This window comes from Balaenoptera borealis (assembly GCF_965194805.1).
Source record: "Balaenoptera borealis genome assembly, chromosome: 13".
In the NCBI taxonomy this organism is placed as follows: domain Eukaryota; kingdom Metazoa; phylum Chordata; class Mammalia; order Artiodactyla; family Balaenopteridae; genus Balaenoptera; species Balaenoptera borealis.
The window spans coordinates 87,943,575-87,963,787 of NC_138870.1; the positions used below are offsets into that span (position 1 = coordinate 87,943,575).

Consider the following 20,213-nt stretch of genomic DNA (forward strand, 5'->3'; position numbering starts at 1 on the left):
TCCCCAAAGGAACGTGGGACCGATTCGCTAGTGAGTCCACCAACTCCACCATCAGAGGGACAGAAAGGCACGTGATTAAGAGGAAAAACAGCTGGTATCTGTGGGAGGAGTAAATGAGATGAAGTTCCTGGCACAACAAGAGGTCAAGGACATTAAGTTGAAACACATACACAATTCAGTTTTTTTAGAAGGCTCTTCAAAATATAAATTTATCCAAAACCCAGCAGTGAATTGACTTCACAGCATGCATTCCTAATTCAGTATTATTCAGTATTTTCTCCCCTTAAAAACAATGCTTCCAATTTCCAGCTTTCCTGGTAATTTGACTGCAGACAAACAGGTGGCTCACTGTCATCTCCTTGTTCTCAAGGAGGGAACAGTCTGTGAGAGACAGAAATTCCAGGTGGGTTACCTGCTGCCCACCTAAGGCCAAACGCATACCAATTTTCCTTCTGTGGCTTAATTACATGGTCCTCAAGCTCTGAAGACAAGCAAGTGTGCTTTGCTGGGGGTGAGAGAACAAGGCTGGTGAGGAATGAACCATAAATCTTTCACCCTTTCTCTCAGGAATATTCTTTTTTGGGTACATCAGAATGTGATATGGCTTTGCCACTAACTGAAGCACACAAAACAGATGACTTAGAATAAACTGGACAATACAATTCAAACTTTTATTTGGCAACAAGTTCAAAGTCATGTAACATAAAATCAACATTTAGAATAAATAGCAAATTCACATTCAGAATAAACAGTAAGTCTATCTAATTTGCATTCATTGTGCCTGAAATTAATTAAACAGGCACAATCTGTCATTCTACTAAAAAAACAGTTTCCGAAGTCAGAGTTCAAGCCTGCAGTATAGAAAAGTACAGAGCACTGTTGTGGGTTGGTTCCCTGGAGAGCAGACACTGAGATGGAGATTCTCGTGTGGGAAGTTTACAGGGGACTGTCCTTGGGATCAACACCCGGGAAGGGGAGAGGGGACGGGAAGGGAGCTGGGCTGCAGGACAGACACAGAGAGGCCTCAGCTCTGTGCCCCTCCCCTCAGCTCTGGAGCTGAAAGGCCTTCAGAGTTGCTCCAGGGAGGGAGCCTGACCACATCCTCATCCGAGGCAGGACTTTTCAGCAGGGGCAGCTCCCAAAGAGGACAGCTGCGGACGGTAAGCCAGCAGCGCACCCAGCAGTTGGGGGGATTAAGTCCTTCGGTCCTGAAGGGGGGCATGCAAGCCCATCACACGCTCCTAGCACAATCACGGATGAGTGCAATGAGAGGTATATTCAATGAATGCCGAGTCTGGCAGCTCAATTACACAACGACAATCATGCCGCGTGCTGGAAACACAGTATTTTACCACTGGCCATAAAAGTAAATATGCCCAGAGAGTAGCTCGTAGGGGGACGTGGCGCACTTACCTACAGAACTTCTTTCTACTGGCTGCGCCCAACTGTGGGCTGCTTTCAGCAGGGTCATCTCGCCATTGCCACCAACACAATCCATCAGAGCAGGGGTCGGCAGACCATGGCCCAAAGGCCAAATCCAGCCTGCAGCCTGTTTTCAGAAGCCAAGCTGTACTGGACCACAGGCAGGCCCAGTCCTAGAGAGGGGCCGCAGAAAATGGCCCGCAAAGCTGAAAGTATTTACCGTCTGGCCCTTTACAGGAAAAGTTTGCTGAACCTTGCATTAGGGAAACTTCACGTCCTTTCTTTTCCTCAATCCACTAGGGTATTAAAGGTTAGCTGAACTTGGAGCCAAGCTCCCATATGCTAACGCAGAAAACTGGTACAAAAGGGAATCAATACTAAGAGGGTAAATCATAGGCTGGCTCCGTCGTAGTTGAAGAGAGGAACCCTGCCTCTGGCCAAATGTAGTCTGAGAGCGTATTCGAGACAAGGGCCCCCAAGTGGGTGCGGCAGATGAACAGGCCGAGTGGAATCCAATTCCAGTATTTAGCACACTGTCTACCACTTTAGAGGCCTTTGGGGACAAAAAGAGAGGGAAAGCTATTTAGGTCACCCAAAGCTAAATTGGCTAGGAGGAAAGATTACTTTTCATTTCTCCTTTGCACTAATTAAGAGGACCGATGCCTTCAAAGCAACTAGGAATTTAGTCTGAGATGTGCCTGAATCAGTAACATGTGGTTTATGTTGGATGGCATTAACGGAACTGAAGAGAATTTTTAAAAGGGGGGGAAAAAAAAAAAAGAGGCCATGTTAGGAGGAAAGTGGGAGCTCTAAGCCAAACTCCTAAAATATATTACAAGCCAGGTTTCATCTATTAAAAACAACTCTGGAAAAACCAGTTGTGCAGGTTCCTTCCAGGGCAACCAGCTACAGGTACGTGAGCCTTGGGGGGCAAGGACTGCCCCTGGACTGTGAATTTTTGCTCACATCATTCGGAGAAAATCAGTCTAACTGATGCTAAAAACGGAAAATATTTTTTAATGTGTAAACTAATTTTATTCCGTTCACTTTCCAAATTGATGTTTTAAGTGGTAGAAAATAGACTCCCTTCCCTTGTACCCATATGCCTTCGTCAGTGTGCGCACCAGAGGACAAACCGGGAAGAATGCAGTGCATCGTGGGAAAAGCAGCTGAGTCATGACAGTGACAAGTTAAGACTGACTGAGCACAGACAAGAACGCCTCTGTCCTGGCCCCAGCGCGGGTTTGCATCTGCCAGGCGCATGCTCGGTGGGCCCTGCGCAGAGAGATCTCAATACCGCCACGTACCATGGCCCACAGACCGAAACCTTAATTGGTAATAAATTGTAAAATTCATTATTCACACCCAGAAAATCTATTTCTTCCCCCAGGTTATTTCTTCTAACCTAGATGTACATGAAAGCAGGTTGTAAAAATAGTTGTACTTCATTCTTGAGTAAACAAAACACCCTATCACTGGCACCTAGGAGATACCTAATGAATACCTGATTAGATAAAAACTAAGAAAATTTTTTAAAATAATACCTACTTCCTCACTCAGCTTCTCCAAAGCAGAAACTAACAGCCCAAAGCACCAGTGTATCCTCTGAGGACCCCAACACTGAACAGTTCTGGGCACCACCTGCACCCCCGAAACGCCAGTCTTCCAATGCACTCGGACGCTTAAAACCCCTGGGCGCTAACAAACAGCAAACAAAATGCCTCCTGCTGTCTGAAAAAGGAATGGACTACTGTGTTTATAATAAAATTTAGAAGGAAAACACGGGGGCTAATTGGGCCTATTAGGTCTAGAGAATCGCCTTCGCTATTTTAGTTAAATACAAGAAAATATCACAAGTACACTTCCATTATAACAAGCAGCATTACAGTGCACGCTATGGGACTCATCTGATTTCCACGCTCGGGCAGGTATCCTGTGGAAGGCCAAGCGAGCATTTCATCAACAACTGGCTCCATGCACGAATCCATTAAAAACGCTGAATAAGCAAGCACTCTCTCCACAAGCCCCCCTTCCTCCTGCACCTGCATCCTTTAGGTTTAAGGATGCGTGTCACCTGCCTTGTCCTCAGAAGGAAATGGGAACACTCAGCCAGCTAGGTCATTTCCAACTCTGTTTCTCTTAGCTTCAGTGCCCTTTATCCTCTCCCACCTTTAACACGGACACCTAAAGAAAACCACCCAAAACTCCCAAAATAGACATACAAACATGGCAGGAAAGCAATCTAAGAGGAGGAGAGGGTGGCAGATGGCTAAGAGGAGAGGGCCGCCTCCCTCCCCTCCTGCTAGATTCAAGCCCCTCTCCTCGGCTGACCAGTCAGGAGAGAGAAAGGCATTTGCTCGTTTCCCTCCAACAAGGACGGCTTCTGGTAATACACATTTTAATAAGACTGCAACACAGCCGGTAGGCATCATGGCGTGGCACTTCATTACAAGGACATTTTTTTTGTTTCATTTTCCATCCTCCAATGATCACATTCAAGCAATATACGGGTAGCAGTTTCAGGTAAAATAAAGTCCTGGGAGACACACCACAAATGCACTGGCATTTGTCTTCTGACCTGTTCGTTTCTCACAGCCTCATTCTACAAAGTCTGTTCTGCTGGCTGGAATTTAACCAGAAGCTCTTCCCTCTCTGCCCTCCTTTTCTGGGGAAAAGAGTGAACCTGCCCATCACTTGGGGCACAATGGTCCTTCCCCCACAGGGGGCAGGACACGGGAAACGGATACTGAGGACCATCAAGGCCAAGGACTTGCAACTTCTCTTGTTCTTTCTCACGAAAGACTTCCAGAGAGGCTGAGTCTGCTTTCAAGTGAGGCACTTTCAAGAGTGCCAAAGCCCTAGTACGAGAAGATACCTGGGAACCGGCTGCCGTCTGGGGACCGTCTCTGCCGCTGACATCGTGCTGTGCTATCGGAGCGCTCGCTCAAGCATCAGCTTTCTGTGAGCACTTCACCGGTGCACATCACTGGGCCCCTGCACTGCCTGTGAATGTTCACTTGTTCCATGCGTTTTGCATGGAAGAGTCAAGAAGAGTTTCAAAACGTCACCTGCTGGAATCCAGAGATGGTATCAAGAAGCCTCCCCGTCCCAGAAAATCTGACGCCGGTCGCGGTACCTTAGTAAACAAGAAGGGCGATCACAGAGTGTTGACAGGAAGCCAGCTGCTGTCCCCACACGTACAGGAAGGCCGTCCCCGTGGGCCGCAAGCTCCTGTCTTCACGAGCTGGGGGGCATCCTCCGTAACGTACAAAACAGATATCACAAGGCATGTCTGTAAGCGACAGTCACGTCCATGCAAAGTCTGCCCGGTGCGGGGCCGCCGCCGCTCCTGGCTCTTCGCGCCCAGGGTGCCTGGGCCGCTGGCTACTTGGCCTGGGCCTCCTGCAGGAGCGGGAGCCTGGCGGCCGGGGGCCTGTCGGACCAGGCAGGAAGCTCGTGCTGCAGCGGGGTCCTCCGGGGGTAGAACGTATGGCTGACATCATAGCTCAGGAGGCAGCTCAGGGATGCCATGTAGATGTCGGCAAACCGCGACAGGCGCCGCAGGAAGTACGTGGGGTTCTGGTCTGTGCGGAACAAGCTTCCGAACTGGGTGTTGAAGGAACCTTTGGTCATTTCTCTGAAGAGGCAAGAGAAGAGCGAAGCAACAGACAAGTGATTCCCAAAAGGTCTGCTTTTAGCTACCAAAATCAAATAAAATCAAAATCACTGTTTCCCAAAGAACAGACACATGTAGACGTATAACTGAATCACTCTGCTGTGCACCTGAAACCAACACAACATTGTTAATCAACTATACCCCAATATAAAATAAAAAGTTAAAAATAAATAAATAAGCTACAAGGATATATTGCACAGCACAGAAAATATAGCTAATATTTTATAATAACTATAAATGGAGTACAATCTATAAAAAATGTGAATCCCTATGTTGTATACCTGAAACTGATATAATATTGTACATCAACTATACGTCAATAAAAAGATATTTTTTAAGTCACTCTTTCACACGTATAGGACTCAAATTAGCCTAGAGCAGCTCCGATTTCTAATCGAGAAAACAGTCTGTCCATTTGTCCATCAATTGGCTCCGATCACATTCCCCACTTAGGCCAGCCAGAGAGAACACTGCTGAAGGCTCCAGCAGCAACGCGTGAGCCTCTAAACCTGCACACCCTATTTCCCAAACAAAAACAGAGGGCGCGGGAGCTGCTTCTGAAGCTCCACAGAGATGCAGAATGTCCTCAGTCTCCAAACTTCCTTCGTCTACAGAATGGGACAAAGGCCCCCTTTTCATGAGGTTCTATTGAGAACTAAGTAAGGAAAGAGAAATAAAAGCATATCATAAACTCAAAAGTACTTTATGTCTGAGAGATTAAGGATTATTTTATAGTGATGTAAACACACCTCCACCATCCATTACAGAGCTTCAAGCACCTCCTCAAAGCCTGGATTACAGGCATCTTGCAAGACTGTTCACCCTAACCCAGGCTCTAAGCCCCTGCAGGTGTGCAGACACGCGTCTGTGTGTAAAACAACACCCCGTCACACATACACGGGATATGCACACCATCCAATCCAATGGCCAGGACCCCTACACACAGACTGTTCCAGCAAACTGGATAAATACCATTTGACTGTTAAAAAATCAGTTATAAACACAGCAAAAAACATAATCCTTTATACAACTGTGTGATAAAAGCCACTTGTTGGTAAAGGCCTTCTTTCGTCACATGGTGACAGCAGATGCTACAACAATAAAAAGTAGAAAATGGAAAGACCTCAATTAGGTCTGCAGGTGGAGCAATATGAATGGTTTTTAAACTTTTACTGAAAAATCTCATTGAGATGTGAGGTTGTTAGAGATTCGAATTCAAAACAAAATCTCTGCCGGGTGAAACGATTCCTTTCTCTAATAATTTGAGGTCCCTGGAGTGTAGGACTCAGGTCTGGCCTTCAGGGGCAAGGGGCCCAGAGTCAAACGACATTATACGCCCATCACCCTCTCACCCAACATTTGAGACCAATAATCACGTTGGAATAAGCCCCCAACAGCCAGCACGCTGAGAGGGAAGAGGAAGGATTGATTCAATACAGCCGTGGCTTCTGCAGCCCCGGAGGACGGACTCTGCCCGTCTCCCCGCACACCGGCCCCACCAGGCTGCCCACTGCTCAGAGGCCAGAACCCAGGAAGTGAGCACTACTTCCAAACCTTAGGCACAGCTGTGCCCGGGAGGGGGGTGTGGGGGGACCCACAAGAGCAGAAATGGTCACATCAACAGTGTTTACAGGCACAGCATCCATCCTCTTCTACAGGAAAGCACAACTGTCCACAGGGCCTCTTAAGAAGAATCGTTGCCTTAAAATCAACCTAAATGTCCACTGACAGATGAATGGATAAAGAAGATGTGGTACATATATACAATGGAATACTACTCAGCCATAAAAAAGAATGAAATAATGCCATCTGCGGCAACACGGATGCAACTAGAGATTATTATACTAAGTGAAGTAGGTCAGACAGAGAAAGACAAATATTATATGGTATCACTTATATGTGGAATCTAAAAAGATAATACAAATGAACTTATTTACAAAACAGAAACAGACTCACAGAGAAAACAAAAAGCGAAAAGGAGAGGGGAAGGGATAAATTAGGAGTGTGGGGTTAATGGATACACACTACTATATATAAAACATATATCAACAAAGATGTACTGTAGAGCACATGGAACTATATTCAGTATCTTGTAATAACCTATAATGGAAAAGAATCTGAAGCTGTACACCTGAAGCTAACACAATATTGTAAATCAACAATAGTTTAATAAAAAAAAAAAAAATTCAAGAATAACCATTCCCTTAAGACACACACCCACCAAACTTCTCTGACAGCAGATGGGTTTTCTTCACCAATAAACATCACGATACTGAGTGACCGCACATTCCTAAAACAGCAGTGTTACAAATAAGCACCAGGGTTGTAGAAGCCCCGAGAATTGTGGCTCGGTGGCTACTGTCCCACTAGCCACGCTGTGCCACCGGCATTGCCAACAACTGGACCAATGGCTGCCCAAACGGGGAAGTTAAGTGGGCTGGAAGGAGGGATGGATGGAAGGAGGGATGGATGGGAGGAGGGATGGACAGACAACAAACTCGAGGGCAGGCGGCAGGTGTGAGGGAGCTCACTGCTGCCTCGAGGAAATGTCACTCATCACTAACGGCAGCTGGCTCGTTCTGGATGCTGGGGGGTCACAGTCACCCCTGGCAGCTGAGAAAGACTGTTTTGAAGGCTGCTTCAGGCAGGCCTTGCGCCAGGCGTGTGGGCTGAGTGAGCGTGGCCAGGGTGGGGGATTTACTCAGTTCAAAACAGGCCGCTCTTACCTCATCTCCTTCCTCTCCTTTTTCCACTCCTGCAAAACCAGCTGTGACTCCGCATCTCTGTGAACCTGCAGGACACAAGCCAGTTATTGAGAAGGTTCTGGATATGAATAAACCTATTAGGTCATGAGAATTTTCTAATGGGCAGCTCTTCTGGGAGGAATTTTATTCAGGTCTAAGAGACAGGCACCTGCAGGAAATAATACATTTTCAGACTTCCCAGCTGCAATCTGCCCTTCTCCACCAAGTGCAGATGGCATATTATGATGCCACTAAGCAAGGCTCCTATTAAACTAGAGATATTAAAGTATTATTAAAGGCTTTGTATAAGCACAATGCATATGCATCCACATAAAATATACGTGTATTATACGTGCGTAATGTATCCATTACACATGGATTATCCATTACACACATAAACATATACTTAATACAGGCTACCTAATACACATTTATATATACCATAAATATACGTATTATACACACACACACACAAAAACGGCAGTTAAGTGGAAATAGCAGGTGTAACAGTACATCCACACATTACAAGCATGTAAAAAACATGTGCATATATTTGGAAATTAACACGGAAATTTTTCTTTGATTTGTGCAAGGGTAGTTGAATTATAACTGGCTTTAATCTTTTTCCTTAATATTATCTTTTAAAGTGTTTAAGAAAAAAAAAATTGTTTTTATAAAAGGCAAGAAGGCAGAGCACCTCACCCAGACGGAGAAGCAGAGAATTTTCTGGGTGGGCTGAAATGTGAGCAAAAGGCAAAGAGAAAATGACAACCATACACACCCTAACACATGGAATCTCCCAAGTCTCCCTCCAAGGCTCCTGAGGCTACACGGGAACCCTCGAGCGCAGCCAGAGGTGCACGTGGCCACAGGGGCCAGATGGGGCTCCCTGCAGTCCACGGTCACAGGGGCGGCCTCAGGACCCGGAGGAAAACACCGAACAAGCAAACCATCTGCTTCTGACGCGGCAGCCAGGGCCCTTCTGTTTATCACATATGCCCAGGTCAACAGCTTGACTAAGTCACCTGCGACAGACCTCTGCCACTCAGACAAAACCCTGAGCTTGTAACCTGGACTTCTGGCCCAGCACCGCTGCCTACACCAGCCGGAAGCAGCCACCACTGAATGACCACTGGCCGTGTGTTACTGGAGCACCGGAAGACTGGTCCAGCACATCTGGAGGTGCTGAGGTAGGTCCTACGAGTGTGGTTTCAATTAGCGCTCACATTTTACATCAACAAATTACTCACTACAGAACTCAGGCACTACAAAGTATGAGACTAGATCAAAACTCTGTAGGGTGCCACAAGGAATTTATTTATATAGATAGATACATGCAGATATACACATACACACATACACATGCACCCATTCATATACACACTTGTACACAGATATACACGCATACACGTACACACACGTGTACATATACATATTCAGCACCTACTATGTGGCAAGCACTGTGCTATCTACTGAAGGTGTAAGAGAGGAAAAGATGGAGCCCTGGCGGGGGCTACACCCAGGTAAGCACATCAGGACAAAACAATGTGATACCACACAGGATGGGGTATCAGTCTGTGGGCGGGAATGTTCCTTCCCACCTCTGCCCATACACCCTTCTTGGCCCACGAACTGCACTTGTGTCCAGTATGAAGGAGAAGCTTCTCCCGTACTTGCAGGAGGGGAGAATTCTCTGACTAGTGACCAGAAGAAAGATTACCAAAGTGAATCTACTTGCTCCCTCCTTTTGGAAAGTAGCCGCCACAGGCCACGTGAATGCTCCTCTCCACTCTCCCCTCAGGTGGGCTCCCCACCTGAGGGCAGCCTCCGCAGACATGAAGAGTCTCCAAGTCCAAGGCACTTTCTCCAGCACAGCTTTTCCAGAATGAGGGGCAGCCAAGGATGACGGATCATCTCCAGCGAAGCCCAAGGTTGCCAAAGGGACATGCTAAGGAGGAACGCCCCAGAGATCTGAGCCGGGAGCAACCCCAGAGGAGGAGGCATATGGGCTCTGGGGGTGGGCACCTTAACCCAGCCTTAACCCACAGCCCCCTCCCACCTGCCCTTTCTCTATCATTTATCATCTCTCCCACGTGATCAACCTCCTCACTTGGATCCTTCCCATCAGCATTTAAACACGCTCAAGGCTCTCCCATTAAAAGAAAACAATTTCTCCTGAGCCACACCTTTCTCCAGCTCTGATCCCCCTACAAGGCCAAACTTTGTAAAACAGCAATCTCAGGTGTCTGAAATCTACTTGAAAATACTTCAAAGACTGGGTATATAATTAGTTATAATTAACCTTTAAGTGATACCACGTACTCAAGGGTGGGCAGTTAGCACGGGAAAAGACTAACCAGAAGCCCACACCAGAGGCCCATCCTACAGCCACCTCAGCCGTCTTTAGCCTCACTCATTAGTTAGCATACTCAGCCCTTCACGACTACAATGTACAAAAATGTACTGTACAGGCCGGCCCAGCCCTGTGGGAGCAGGATATCGCCATCTAGCCAGCAGCCTGACAGCCTGTGCCGGGGAGGCCAAATCCAGCCCACCACCCACTTTTCTATTGGCCTAATGAGCTTAAGAAAGGATTTTCCTCTTGAAAACTGTTGAAAAAAAAAATCAAAAGAAAAATAATTTCATGGTGCGTGAAAATGATACGAAATTCAAATTTCAGCGTCCACCAATACAGTTATAGGGATACAGCTACAACCGGTTGTTTACATACTGCCTAAGGCTGCTTTTGTGCTACAAGCACAGTTGAGTAGCTGTGACAGAGACCGTATGACCCGCACAGCCTAACACGGTGACTAGCTGGCTCTTTGCAGAAGCCTGTCCACCCCGGGTTAAACGTGGCTCGGCCGTGGTTACCTGGGAAGCCTCTACACCACACCATCCACCGGCACTACCACCATGAGCCATACACCACTTGAGAGTGCACTTCAAGGCTAGTGAACAAAAATTATTCTTCATAGCTACTTTTTTAAAACCAAAATTTCAACACTGGCATTTAATTCATCAGACTTGGCTCCAAACAACACTGCTGGCTTCCAAAAAAAAAAAAAATCACACCCAACCTCAGAGGACAAATTTCTCTCCTCAGAAAACAGTCCAGATAATATGCTATGTGCATACTATCGGAAAAAGGGGAGCTACAGAAACATCTGACACAGGATCACTGGAATAATGTATAGTTTTCCAGGTGAACACAGAGGCAGAGGAGAGAGTAGATAGGGAACAGGGAGAAGTGATGCTCCTTTGGATATTTTTTTAATTATCAGCCACCCTCCTCTATGTCCTAGTGAATCCACCCTGACGGAATGCTGTAAAAAGTGTTAGATACCGAGGTGACACAGCACGGAGATGAGGGCTCTGGGGCCAGACAGCCTGGTCTAAGCCCAGCAAGTTAGTTTCTCCTCTCTGCCTCCGGTTCTTCATCTGTAAAATGGGGTGATGTCAGTGGCCGCTTCCAAGAGCTGTTGTTGAATGACATGCCCGTAAAGCCCTTGGAGTCTGGAGCATAGTAGTTCTTGCTTCTACATCGCTTGATTCTGCTGTCACTAACTTTGAGATTCTGGAAAAGTTACTTATCTCTCAGCCTGTTTCCTCACCTGTAAAACGGGGCGGCAGCATAAATGTCAATTCCCTTTTCTTCCTTCCCTAACCCCACGCCTTATACAATTAACTCTATAAATCACAGAAATCTTCCCAGCACTTCCGTTCTCTAAAACACACACTCCTATTCATCAAACTTTTTATACAGGTCAGAGACAGGAAAACAAGAAATAAATCTGTCCTCAAAGCTAAAATGCAGCGACACCATCTACCTGCAGGCTGCATCTGTGTAGCTGACCAGCCACCTGCGTCACAGAGAGACCGCACCTAAGGCAAGGGGTCCGGCTACACCCGAGAGCTCTAAACCGCACGGCAAAGCAGCACTTCAGTGCAGGGCTTGAAAGCCGGGACTCGGGCACCACGCAGCCTAGGTTCAAGTTCTTGCTCTGTCATTTTATGACCTTGGACATGTTACCCAACCTCTCAAACACTCAGTTTCCTTATTCTAAGCTGGAAAATCGTACACCGGCCAGCTGGGACGCGTTATGAGTAATGTTGCAGGGCAAGCATTCAGCACAGTGCCTGGCATCTGAAGAGTGACTATTCTTACTGCATGACCTATGCGCAGACTTAAAGCTACATTAACCCAGAACTGATGCCTTTTATTTTTAGACAGTCACCTCACGGACAAGCACAGGAAGGAAAACAGAACCAGTCCTCGTCAGAGAGGAGCCAAGGAGCGACGCAGCCAGAGCGCGCTGGAAGCGAGGCCCGGGGGACGTGAGGCCCCATGCCCTGCAAGGGTGCACCCTGGAGTGAGGAGCTGCCACTCCCCGCAGCCCTGCCCGAGTCTGCAGCCAGCTGGGCCGGGCAAGGCGGCTCCCGGCCCACTTCCAAAGCAGGCTGGCAGGCCGTGGGCACCAGGCCATGGCCAGAGGCTGCAGCCAAGGGAGCAAGCATCCATGCCCCTTCACCTACAAGAGCCGGCACTCACCCCGAGACAGCTGCGGGCCAGGCCAGCTGAACCAGGCGAGAAGGCAAGGTGCCTCGTGAGACTGGGGAGGGGTCGCAGCTGCAACACAGGGCAGCTTCCACGGGCCAGGAACTCACTGCTGAAACAACTTTCCTCACTAACTGCCCCAAACTGGCTATGTAACTTACAGAAAGAAAAATACACCACTGAACTCCAGTGAGCCAGCAAACGGTAGGTATTATCTTCAAAGTCAGACGGAGGCTGCACACAGGGATCTTGACTCTTGCTTTGAGACTCTTCCCAGTAAGCCGTGGTACCCAGCCTGAAGTGTTCATTCCGTTTTACAGATGGGGAAACAGAGGCCCAGAACGGAGAAGTCCCACCGCAGGCTAAAGGCAGAAGCAGGACTGGACCCAAACCCTGGCAGAGGTTCTGGAATCCCACTGATCTCCCAATGGGGCTTTAGTGGGGAAGTAAGGACACCAGATTTCCCCACAGAACTCTTTCTCCAAATGGCTTTGGGAGCCATTTTAAAAATTCTCTTTAGGGAAAATGGCAAGACTCTTTTAGGGGCAAAATCACCCCAGTGGTTATTCTGCAGGATAATTTATGCCTCATACTTCAGGACCACAATTAAACATAAAAATACCTGAAAATAACTTTGACCGGTGGACTAACCTCAGGCTTAAAGAAAAAGTAGGAGAGAAAAAAAATCCCAAACCTGCATCTGCTCCAATAACCCAGTCAAGGTCTGTAGCCAGGTCATAGTTTGAATGTACTGCTCCGTGTTCATGATTCTGAGCTCAGATCTTAACTCTGGGATGATTGCACCCGTTCGCCAGCCATGCTTCAGGGTCAAGTCCTGAATGCAAAGATCACAAGAAGTCAACATTAACCTCAACAGAATTTAAACCATTTCATGACCTTTCCCGGAGGCAACAGACATCCATTGAATTACGTTTTAATTGTAATGTTAGTTATTAACCAAGCCCAATTCAATGAATTACACTTAATTAAAACAAATTTAGCCTCAGGCTTTGACCATTTCACCCCAAGAAAGTTTCTGTTCCGGAAATAATTGCGGTGAATCACAGCCCCCACAGAAACACAGGATCTGGAATCATTAACCATGGTCTATAAAACCACATTTAGGCCGAAAGAGGCTCAACTGAAATGCTACTGAAGGTCTTCATTCAATTCATCCGCAGACCGCTGGGGAGCACCCACCGCATGCCAAGCCTCCTGGGTTATGGGGAATCTCAGACTTGGAACGATCACCCAATACCAACATATATGATCACGTTTTCATTCCAAATATTGTAATCCCACGATATGACATTAATAAGCCAGAATATCTAAGTTATGTCCTGGAAAATCTAAGATACACAATCACCATAATGAATGGCTGTTAATTTTCTCATTTGACAGTTATTAAATATTACAGTTTGCCGGGCCCTGTTCTAGATACTGACAATAAAGTAATGAACAAAACTAACAATTCCCTGCTCTCATGGGAAATAGAGACAAAAAATAAGCAAGTAAATACACAATGGCAGGCGGTGAGAAATACAATGGACAAAAATCAAGCAGAATAAGAGGGAAAAGGAGTTACCATTTTATATAGAGAGATTAGGAAGACAAGGCTAATACATCTGAAGGTAAGGAGAGTAAAAGTATGCAAATATGTGGGAGAAGAAAAATTCTGCCTGGAAAAAGAGCAAGTGCAAAGGCTCTGGGGCAAGAACATGCTGGGAGCAAGGTGTGTTAAGAAACAGCAAGGCAGGTAGCCTAGAGCAGAGTAGGAGAGAGGGCAGAGGCAGGAGGTGCCTTCATAGCGGGAGGCTGGGGAAGGAGAGATCAAGGAGGGCCTTGGGGGCAATTATAGGAAATCAGGCTTTTACTCTGAGGAAGAAAGGGGTGCTTTTAAGGAGAGAGCTTTTAAGGGTTTTAAGGAGAGAAGTGGTATGTGGTTTACTATTTTGAAAATTCACTCTGCTATTCACCTAAAACTAGAATCCCTACTCTGTATGTCCTAAGGATGCCTACCTTCTTCAGTGGTTGAATTTCTTTAAACCTTTCAATAGTTCTCTTTCTCCTATACTATATGAGACCCTACATACATCACATTCTTTTAAATATTCCCAGTGGTGGCAAACTTTTGAAGGTGGATCTTATTTCTGAAAATAGGTGAAAAAAAATCATTTGGAACATTCCTAGGACTAAAGTACATGATAATAAATTAATAATAATGAAACTAATTTTCTCCTATGCCTCAAATTGGCTCTCAAATATATCCCAAAAGGGGCATCTAAATGTATTTTGAGAAACGGCAGCAATATTAAAGGATCTACATTCTCAAGAGATTCCTTTGAAGGGTAACGTTCATCGCCCACATAACTTCTGACATGTTAATGAATTGGTCTGATCACTTTAAAACAGTGGTTTTCCAACTTTAGCACGAATCCAACTATATGTTGTCTACAAGACATTTACTTTTGATCTAAGGACACACATAGGTTGAAAGTGAAAAGATTAAAAAAGATATTCCAAGCAAATAGTAACCAAAAGAAAACAGGAGTGGCTATCCTCATATCAGGCAAAATAGACTTTAGATCAAAAACTGTTACAAGACACAAAGAATGACATTATATCATGATAAAAGGGTCAATTCACCAAAAATAAATAACAATTCTAAGCACATATCAACCAAATATCAGAGGTCCAAAATAAATGAAGGAAACATTAACAGAACTGAAGGGAACAAAAGACAGCTTTACAGTAATAGTAGGAAACTCAATAGCTCACTTTCTACAATGGATAAAATAAGCAGACAGAAGATCAAACAGGAAATAGAGGACCTGAACAACACTATAGATCGATTAGACATGTACAGAACACTCCACCCAACAAAAGCAGAATACACATTTTTCTCAAGTGTACATGGAGAATTCTCCAGGAGCAACTGTATTGTAGACCACAAAACAAGTCTTAATTAATTTTAAAAGACTGAAATCATACAAGGTATCTTTTCTGATCACTAGGAGTGAAACTAGACATCAACAGCAAAAGGAAAAAGTGAAAAATTCCGAAATATGTGGAAATTAAACAACACACTCTTCAACAACCAATGGGTCAAAGAAGTCACAAGGGAAATTAGAAAATACCTTGAAACAAATTGAAATGCAAACACAACATACTCAAATTTATGGGCTGCAACAAATGCAATACTAAAAAGGAAAATTAATAGCAATAGCCATTTACATTAAAAAAAGATCTCAAAACAACTTAACTATATACCTTAAAGGAACTAGAAAAAGAACAAACTAAACTGAAAGCTAGCAGGACAAAGGAAGTAATAAAGATTAGAGCAGATAAATAGAATAGAAAAACAATAGAGAAAAATCAACAAAACCAAGAATTGGTTCTTCAAAAAAAAAGCAAAAAAACCCAAAATTGACAAACCTTTAATAAGAAAAAAAGAAGACTCAAATTACTAAAATCAGAAATGTAAGCGGTGACATTACCAGCAATTCTATAGTGGGAAAAAAAAAAAAAAGGATTATAAAAGAGTACTGTGAACTGAGTACTGTATGCCAACAACTTGGACAACCTAGATGAAATGGACAAATTCCTAGAAACACACAACCTACCAAGACTGAATTATGAAGAAATAGTAATCTGAATAGACCTCTAAGTAGGAAGGAGATTGAATCGAGAATCAAAAACCTTCCAACGGTGAAAAGCCCAGGACCAGATGGCTTCACTACCAAACATGTAAAGAAGAATTAACACTAATCCTTCTCAAACTTTTCCAAAAACTGAAGAAGAGGAAACACTTCCTAACTCATTCTATGGGCCAGCATTATCTTGATATCAAATTTTAGTGTGGAAAGCTGTGTAGAACACAGATGGCTGGGCCCTACCCCAAGGGTTTTTAACTCAGGAGACCTGGGGTGAAGCGGAGAATCTGCAGTTCCAACAAGTTCCCAGGTGATGCCGATGTCATGGGGACCACATTTGACAAACTACTGCATTCTTGACAAACTTCTCATAGTGCTAAGACCTGTCTGTGTGTGTGTCACCTCATGGGGCCATGTACCTACATGCCTCCGGGGTAGCAAACAGTTAGTTATATCCTCAAGGCCCACAGGCCACACAGCAAGAGGTACATGCTGTGATGCCACATCACCTGGCCGGACATTCTGGGAGTGCCAGCATCCTGAAAGGAGCACTTTGTTTCTACTTTATTAAGCGCTTTTGTATATATTAGCTTATCTCACTCTTCTTACAAAAGAAGACATCCAGGCTTGAGGGATGCGCCCATGGTCACACAGCTAATCAAGAGCAGAGATGGGATGAAAACCTCAGTTTTCCAATTCTCCCACGATTCCTGCCACTAGACCTCAACCCATTGGACAGACATGATTATGCAGCACGTGTACTGGAGTCACCTGGGAAGGGTGTCACTACACACAGGCACTGGAATCAACCCTCTACCTTCACCACCTCTAGAAAGTTTGACTCCATAGACCTCAGTGGGGCTCAGGCACGTGTGCTCTGAAATGCTTCCCAGATGGTCCTACTGCCCAGCCATTAAAGCTACCATTTCAATGGTACGAGAGCGACACAGACGTGCACATGTGAGGCCAATCCAGTGTGGGCCAAAATACTCAGAAATATCAACAGTGGAGGAGTTTGACAGCCGGCCACGACCTACTCTTGTTACCTCCCTGACACCGAGCTTCATTCAGACTTTGCAAAATGTGCGCTGTGCAACCTCGCCTGGAATCACTTAACAAACATAAATTCATTCCACACAGAACCAAGTGTGGTAATAGATGTGACTCACTCAATCCTGCGCCAATTATAGATTAAATCATAATTCAAGTCCTGAGACACTCTAATCATTCCGAGAGACATGAAAAGCCTCATTTTCACATAATAGCTATTTCCTGGAAATGCCAGTTTTGTACTCTTTCAAAATGACTGGCTGGCAAAAGAAACCCTGACTGGTGTTTATGAGATTTTTACGAAGCATCTGTATGTTTCTGATGCTTAATAATAAAAGGGAAAGGAAAGAACACGGACATTTATTTCTTACCATTACCTAAATGGAAAGATTTTTTCTGATAAACTGAGTAAATTGCTAATTTCCATCATTTCCCCAAAAAAATAATCTATTTCATGACTCTGATCCATCCTGTTGCGTAAAACATGAGACATTAAAAAAAAAAGAAAGAAATGTGGCCTGCTCCTCACTTTTATGAAAGTATGAAAATGGTCTTAAGCAAAAGATAAATTCCTCAATAAGTGGGTCTAACACTGTCCCCAACAAAGAAACAGGAAAAAAGGTTCCTCACCGCCAGGTCACTGTATATATGGTCACCAAAATACAACACTTTGGATCCCCTCCATCCAGTAAGCTTCAAAAATTCATATAAATTACCCTGCAATAACAGAAAAATACAGGTGTTATATTGTATGACAAATAAGAGACCTGTATAACCCATGGCCCAAGATATCTACTTTTCTTTTTTGATTTCTATTTATAGTATTTATTTACTTATTTATTTTTTAGGCCGCCCCATGCGGCATGCAGGATCTTAGTTCCCCAACCAGGGATCAAACACGTGCCCTCTGCATTGGGAGCACGGCATCTTAACCACTGGACTGCTAGGGAAAGTCCCGATATCTGGCTTTTAAAACTTAAAAAAAATGTTTTTGCTTTTACAATTTATTTTAAATATCAAAATATAAAGATAAAAAACATTTTTATGTGAAATCTTTCTTCTAAGTCAAATGTACTTTTCAGAAGGGCTTCATACTGAATATCTTTGTAATGATCTTTTTTTTTCACGCTTAACGTTCATTCTGTGACCATGTCAATAAATATTCGCCTGCCATGTAGTTTTAGCAGCTGAGACCTACCATGATTCGTTTTACCAATTATCTGAGGCTGGACATTTACCTTGTTATCTATTTTGTAAGTAACTTCATGATAAACATTCCTGTAGCAAAGCTTTAGCTACATCTTAATAATTTTCTTAGGCTCACTTCCTGGACTTGGAGGGCTGTTCAAAGCTAATCTTTCAGGCCTAAAAAATATATTTAGTGCTAAATCCAGCAGTTTGTTACATATCCAACAGGAATGTATCAGTACTTCAAAAAAAAAAACTGTATAGTACTGTTCTGTAATTTTGTTATAAATATTACACAAATATAAAAATGTTTAAAGATAAGATAAAAAAACCTAATTTCAGTAACACAAAACTGGACAGCAATTCAATCATTTACTCAAACACGGGAGAGCTTTATATGATACTGAAATACATCAAAACTGTACATAAAACACAGTTCATCAGGAAATAATTACTAATTTGGGTACGATGCCATGTGATTAAACACTTACTAAAGAGAAATTTCCAAGGTTTACTACTGGCATCTTAAATTTTATATCCTATGGACAAAATGCTTTAAAAAAATTTTTTCAAAAACTGTGCAATTCTGAGCTAATTTACACACAGCACATTGAAAATATATGGACTTAAGCTTAAATTCTGCCACTAAGTTATAAACAGTCCATTGAAGCAGAGCCCTCGGGACTGTGCCTGGCACATGGCAAGCCTCAGCGAATGTCAGCTGTTATCATTATAACCGATCACAAAGCACAGCAACAAAAAGGACAGATGGGTCACGAGATACCTGTTTATAAATCTGGCCTTTCTGCAACTTGTAGATTTTATCCCAGAGTAAGACGCCTTTCTCATTCACCTTCCGGAAAGGTCTAACAACAGAAACGGGAAACATTATGACGTGTGGTAGCAGTGCAGGCTGTGTGCTGTATGAGAAACTCCACGGTTACCCCCTGAGAACAGAAAGGAGCCAACCGAAACCGAGACCCCACCATCACGTTCCCGGGCCTCGTGCAATACACCCCAAACTTCGGACCCCAGTATCCAAAGAAGGTTAATGAAAAACAAGAACTCCAGGGTCAAATATATTTGGAAAACACTATCCACTATCCACTATCCCCGTTCCTCCTTAAAAGTTACTGATGGCTCTGAAAAGCCCTCCTATAAAGAAACTCTCTTTAGCCCAGATTTTCTAAACATATTCAACCGGGTAGAAAACTTTTCACACACAAAAAAAAGCTTATAGAAATACTGCTTAGTATATTTATCCACCTTTGTACTTGAAATGCAGCCACTCTAGATACAAAATACATCAGAGATCAGAGAACTGGGCATATTATTTTATGATGGAAAAATAGGAAAAAAAGAATAAAGGCCTCATTCCTCACCCTGGGGGTGCTAGTCCAAAAAACACAAGGTTTGTTTGTCCTTTTTCTTTTTTTTAGGTAACACTTATTTGGATTGCTTTCCTGGTTAGAAAAATATAAACTCACTGCAAAAAAATCTGGAAAAATGCAGAAAAATACAATGAAGAAAAGGAAAATCATAATGCCAGTACCCAGGTAGAAACACACCATTTCAGTGGATATCTTTCAGTCTTTATGTATCTGTTATCTTTCTCTTTTTTATGAACATAAAATGAGGATCATTTGCAGATACTAATATGTTATCTTCTTTTCTCCAAGGCTGTGAGCAATTTCCCATGTGATTATGTAACCTGCATACATCATTTTTTTCAGTCGTAAAACATGTTCACTGCCATAAAAAAAAAAAAACCTCATTTTTAATGGCTGCATAATATCCCCTCATATGGACGTTCCTTTAGGTTGTTTCTAACCTTCATCATTATAAATAACACGGGGATGAATAGGGGTAGAGAATTCTTAATCCAGGCACCCAGAGTAAGGAAGAGCGCTGTGCTGGGAAAA

The 20,213-nt window shown here is 44.0% G+C and overlaps 1 protein-coding gene across 5 annotated transcripts in view; it reads right to left on the reverse strand.

Annotated features, from left to right (window-relative positions):
• Nucleotides 1-652: 652 nt before the first annotated feature.
• Nucleotides 653-20,213, reverse strand: part of NT5DC3 (5'-nucleotidase domain containing 3) — a 58,976-nt gene continuing 39,415 nt past the window's right edge. For 4 of the 5 annotated variants that reach the window (XM_082349644.1, XM_082349647.1, XM_082349646.1 and 1 more), the window contains 5 exons: nt 19,076-19,157; nt 17,734-17,820; nt 13,095-13,235; nt 7,825-7,889; nt 653-5,059 (listed from right to left, as the gene is read on the reverse strand). In XM_082349644.1, the coding sequence (XP_082205770.1) occupies nt 4,807-5,059; nt 7,825-7,889; nt 13,095-13,235; nt 17,734-17,820; nt 19,076-19,157 (628 nt within the window). In that variant the 3' untranslated portion in view covers nt 653-4,806. The other variant, XM_082349648.1, reaches the window with a different exon arrangement.